Raw genomic sequence first — 5844 nt, forward strand, 5'->3', positions numbered from 1 at the left:
CTTCCAACCCAAACCATTCCCCAATTCCATGATCTTTCCTAGAGGAAGGTGCCCCTGCCCGTGGCAGGAGTTGGAACTGGATGGTCCCTAAGGTCCTTCCAACCCAAACCATTCCCCAATTCCATGATCTTTCCTAGAGGAAGGTGCCCCTGCCCATGGCAGAGGGGTGGAACTGGACCACCCCTGAGGTCCCTTCCAACCCAAACCACTCCACAATCCCACGATTCTCTGACTCCCAGGTTCCCAGAGCAGCCTCCCCGTGACCAAACTCATCCTCGGCACCTTCTCACACCGTCCCAACTCCGCCGACACGGAAACTCCCGGTGCCACGAGCCGGCTGCGGCCGAATTCCCTGCCAGATCCCTGCAGGAGGAGGGAACGAACGCTCCTGAGAAGGCTCCCGACAGCTCCAGGGCCGTGCCTCGGTGGATCCACCCTCCCTGTGCCCCGGCCGTGGCTCCAGAGCCCGCCCTGGGCTGCCCGGGGACCCTGGGAGAGCCACGACACTCCTGCGGGAGGTCCCTGACACGTAATTAAACGCTGTGGTGAAACCCGACCGTAAACAAGCCATGAATAAAAACCCCTTGAATTATTTTGCCAAACTATAATTACACAATAAGGAAGCAGATTAATTAAGTAAAATACAAGTCCTGAAACCGAAGCTTGCAAGCAAAGCAGTTTATTTTAATTTCCACATTATTTCGCATGAGATACAAGTGTTTGCTGTGGGTTTGAAATGTTGGAAGCCATTCCTCGCTGCCAGGCAGGCCAAACCCAGCGGATAAATTAAATTTTTGCATCTCAGGCACCTCCTGAAATGTATATAAGGGGAAGGGCCGCGCCTCGGAGGAGCCACAGGAGATCTCCTCTGCCTCTCCCGCCGCTCCCGCCGCCGCTCCCGCCGCCATGAGTCGACAGTGCTACACCTCGGGCTCCATCCTGGGCCGACGGGGCTTCTCCTCGGCCTCGGCCGTGTGCGGGCTGGGCCGCGGCAGCGCCGGCTCGGCCTCGGCGTGCCAGCCCTCGGGCCGGCGCTGCGGCCTGGGCGGCTTCAGCAGCCGCAGCGTCTGCGACCTGGGCCGGGGGCAACGCATCTCCTTCGGCTGCCGCGGGGGGGTCCTGGGCGGCCCCGCCGTCGGGCGCTGCGGCGTCGCCTTCGGGCCCCCGGGGCGCTTCGGCGTGGGCGCCGTCGTGGGCTTCGGCGGCGGCTGCGGCGGCTTCGGCGGCCTGGGCGGCTTCCGCGGGCTGGGCGACGGCGTGGCCGTGGGGGGCTACGGCGGCGGGCTCGGCGTGGGCCTGGGCGTGGGCACGGGCCGGTCCGAGGGCATCCGCGGCGTCAGCATCCACCCCGAGCTGCTGAAGCCCCTGTGCGTGGGCGTGGACCCCGAGGAGTGCCAAGTGAGGACCCACGAGAAGGAGCAGATCAAGAACCTCAACAACCAGTTCGCCTGCTTCATCGACAAGGTGAGGGGCAGGGGCAGGGGCAGGGCAGGGGCAGGGGCAGGGTGAGGGTTAACGGCTCCCTCTGTCCCCGTGTCCCCACGCTCCGAGGGCTGTGGTGTCCCCAGGGGGCTCCTTCCAGTGGGAAAGATCATGGAATCGTGGAACGGGTTGAGTTGGGTTGAGAAGGATCTTAAACATGATCCAGTTCCAGCCCCTGCCACGGGCAGGGACACTTTCCTCTAGGAAAGATCGTGGAGTCGTGGAGTGGTTTCAGTTGGAAGCATCTGAAAGATGATCCAGTTCCACCCCCTGCCGTGGGATGCCTTTCATGAGGAAAGATCATGGAATTATGGAATGGTTTGGGTCGGAAAGGACCTTAAAGATGATCCAGTTCCACCCCCTGCCATGGACAGGGACCCCTTCCAGTAGGAAAGCTCATGGAATCATGGAATGGCTGGGTGGGAAGGGACCTTAGAGACGATCCAGAGACGCCCCAGGAGATATTTCTCCCGGCAGCCTGACATCCAAACCTTTCTGATGGAGCAGGGCGGGCCTGACCTGGGGACACTTTGGATTTAAGCCTCGCACTGAGGCAACCCCACGGGTGCTGCTCCTCTGGATGGTCACCAACCCACCAAAGAGCTCCAGCAGGGGCAGCTCCAGGGATTCAGTAAATCCAGAGCTGTGGGAGAAGGGGATGGAGGCACGGGAATGTAAAGAGGCAAACCAGGAAGTTTTATTCCAAGTGCAGAACCTGACGTTGTTCTCACAACTCTGTGAATCCCGAAGGACTTTTGCATTCTTAAAGCTGTGCTTCATCGAGATGGGGAAGGACAGACCTGGCTAAAATCAAATGTATAATTTTAATTTCTCTGTCCCTCCGCTCTGGGAATGAAACGATTTGGTGATTTCCTAAGAACATGTAATTTATCATTGTTTCCTTGGCTAAATTGAAGGGTTTTTGTGCCTGTTCAGAGACCCGCTCTGGGAAATGATTTTTCAAACGGCAAAGAAAATTTGCTGTGTCTGATCTGCTCCTGCTTTTCCCTGGGAGTTGTTCAGCAGCTGGAAAAACCGAACCAACCCAGGAGGAGCAGTTCCCAGCTGGAGAAATGACTTATTCATGACCCATCAAGGCTCTCAGAGAGCCTTTAATCTGGCAGTGAAAGGCATGATAAGTACCCGTGGTTAGAGCTGAAATCAGATACACCCAAATGAGATCCAGGATGGGGCTGTCGGTGCTCAGAGAGGCTCGTTCCTGCCCTGGATGGGGCTGTGGATCCTCCAAGGAAGGGGAGGTGTCTGGTTGAGCCCAGATCGGCCTCAGCACAGAGCACAGGCTTTGATGTTGCCCAGCCTGTGATACGAGTCCTGGGTGGGACCAGCCCGAGCTCACAGGAGGTGCCGGGCCCGCTCCACCATTTGCAATTCGGATTTTTGCCTTTTGCAAGTGGAGAAACCCCTTTTTTGGCCGGGCCAGGAGGGGGTTTCCTGACTGTCCCAACCCCTCCCGTCCCCAGGTGAGGCTGCTGGAGCAGCAGAACAAGGTGCTGACCACCAAGTGGGAGCTGCTGCAGCAGTATGTCCTGCCAGCCTCCCGCAGGAGCCTGGAGCCCGTGTTCGAGAACTTCATCTGCAACCTGAGGAAGCAGCTGGAATGTGTGATGGGGGAGAGGGAGCGGCTGGAGAACGAGGAGCGCTGCCTCCGGGACCTGGTCCAGGAGTTCAAGTGCAAGTAAGTCCCGGCCGGAGGGAATCTGCGCTCCCGGGGGGTCGCTGCCCGGAGTGGGAATCCCAGGAGGCCGCACTGGATGTGTCCAAAACCCGGGACACGGGGCAGGGCACGGCAGGACCGGGCTGGTTTCCTGTGCTGGGGTCCCACCGCTGCACTCCGGGTGCTGGAGCTGGACTGGGAGAGCTCCTCAGCCACGGTTTCCTCAGGGACAGGGACGGGGAGCCGCTTCTCCTCTCCCTCCTGCCCTCGCCCGTGCTTTGCCACGTCAGATCTCCCCCGTGTCTGTGCCTGGGGCTCCCCCAGATCTGTCCCACAACACCCTCAGCCTCTTTATCTCCACCCCGCTCTTCACCCACATGGTGCTGGGGTTCCTTCTCCCTTCCCAGAGGGAATGTGGGAGCGGGTCTGTCTGAGCCGCAGCCACCCCTGGATATCTCCCCGTGTGCTCTGCTGAGCCACAGACCGGGGCGCTGGACACCCCTTTGTCCAGGGATTTTCCAGCCCGGCACCCCGGGGGCTTTTCTTGCCGAGCCACCCCCACGAAGGTCCAGCTCACAGCAGCGTCCTCTTGGGAAAGCTCTTGCAGTTCCTGACTCATCCCCGCCCGACTTTGCTCCGGCTGCCCTGGGAGTGTCACGGCTTGCTCAAGCTCCTGACCCCCCCCCGGGGCGTTTTTGGCCACAGTCACCCCAAAAACCCCGCCGGGCAGAGTCCTGGGCGCTTCAGAGAAACCTCTCACAAAGCAGCGGGGCTGGGAGCGGCAAAGCCAAGCCTCCAGCCCGGGCCGGGGCTTCGCCTTTCTCGTGGTTTGGCCCCGTTTTCTGCCCTCTGACTCCAAACCGGCCCGAACCGCCGGCGCGGAGCGTTTCGAGCTGCCGAGCAAAGGGAGGGGAGGAACGGCAGCAAAGCGAAAAATAATAATGAAAAAAAGAGGTGCCAAAGCCAAGTCTCACTTCCCAGGGTCTCCAAGGGCCGCCTGGGGGATGGGGGGGGGACCCCCAGGGCTCGGGACCCCCAGGGCTCGGGACCCCCAGGGCTCGGGACCCCCAGGGCTCAGGACCCCCAGGGCTCGGGACCCCCAGGGCTCGGGACCCCCAGGGCTCGGGACCCCCAGGGCTCAGGACCCCCAGGGCTCGGGACCCCCAGGGCTCAGGACCCCCAGGGCTCGGGACCCCCAGGGCTCGGGACCCCCAGGGCTCGGGACCCCCAGGGCTCAGGACCCCCACGTTCTCTCTCCCCCCGCAGGTACGAGGATGAGATCAACAAGCGCACGGCGGCCGAGAACGAGTTCGTGGTGCTCAAGAAGGTGAAGTCACCCCAGGGACCAGCTGGGAAAGGGCAGAACCAGGGGGAGAAGGGGCCAGGAGGGACGTGGGGAGTCCCGGCACCGCGGCACTGCCCGGGGCCTCGCCGGGCAGCCCCAAAAACGAGGCAGCTCCACGAGCTGGGAGAACCTCAGTGGGGGTTTTAAGCACAGAAAACACAAAGCCCGGGCTGGAAACGGTGAGGTTTCCTCCAGATCTGCTCCGTTCCCCCTCTCACGAGCCGCCGGTGCCTCCGCAGGACGTGGACTGTCTGTACCTGACCAAGGAGGAGCTGGAGGTCCGGGTGGGGCTCCTGCGGCAGCAGCTCGAGTTCCTCAAGTGCATCTACGCCGAGGTGAGAGCTCCGGGCCCCCCCTGCTCCCCCAGAGCAGGGCAGGCGGGGGGGGCCTTGCTGAGAACCCCGCGACGGCAGCCCCAAAATCCCCGGGGGGGTGTTAACAGGATTGTCACACGCCTGGGGAAGGCGAAGGGGGGCTTGGTTGTCTCCTGCATTGTTGCCTCCTAAATTCTGACCCAAACCATCCCCGGGATGGCCGAATACTTTTACTGCTTTTTTTTACTTTTAGCTTTTTTTTTTAATTTTTTTACACGATTTATTTATTTTTTTTTTTACTTTTTAACACCTTTTTACATCGCATTTTGCACTTACCATCTTTTGACTTTTTTAGCCTTTTTTTTTTTATTATTCAGAATATTTTGATGGCAGTAACGCTTCCTATTTGTATCAGAATTTATACATATATAAATTTATATATATTATATATTATATAGAATACAATATATGTTTGTATATTATATGATATATAATACATATAACATATATTATAAATTCTGATATAAATATATATTTATATATTAAATAAATATAATGTATGTAATATAGAATTAAATATACATATTATATATAATGTATAGTATATAGTATATAATATACATTATGTATATACATATAATATATTATATATATTATATACATATATACTATATAGATATATATTATATACATATAATATAGATTATATATTATATAAATATATAAATAATATATATTAAAATATATAAATATGTAATATATAATATATAATATATAATATATTTTATGTTATATATTATATATTTTATATTTTATATTTTATATTTTATATTATATGTGATATATTTATATGATATAAAAATATGTATTTATATTTATATCAGTATTTATATCAGAATATTTTGGTGAAAGCAACACTTCTGCCTAAAACATCACGAGTTTTTTAAGAAAACACACAAGGGATGGTTTGAATTCACCCCTTTTTGAGCCGAAACCCTCCCGGGGGGGCTCAGTGGGGCAAAAAGAAC

At 55.6% G+C, this 5844-nt stretch overlaps 1 protein-coding gene across 1 annotated transcript in view; it reads left to right on the forward strand.

Moving 5' to 3' along the window:
* Positions 1–906: 906 nt before the first annotated feature.
* The window catches only part of LOC108509665 (keratin, type II cytoskeletal 8-like), a 41652-nt gene continuing 36714 nt past the window's right edge, over positions 907–5844 (forward strand). The window contains exons 1-3 of the mRNA XM_017839204.1: positions 907–1464; positions 2964–3178; positions 4424–4484. Coding sequence (XP_017694693.1) covers positions 907–1464; positions 2964–3178; positions 4424–4484 — 834 coding nt within the window. The remainder of the gene's footprint in view (positions 1465–2963; positions 3179–4423; positions 4485–5844) is intronic.

Source organism: Lepidothrix coronata, unplaced genomic scaffold (assembly GCF_001604755.1).
Source record: "Lepidothrix coronata isolate B3197 unplaced genomic scaffold, Lepidothrix_coronata-1.0 Scaffold386, whole genome shotgun sequence".
Lineage (NCBI taxonomy): Eukaryota > Metazoa > Chordata > Aves > Passeriformes > Pipridae > Lepidothrix > Lepidothrix coronata.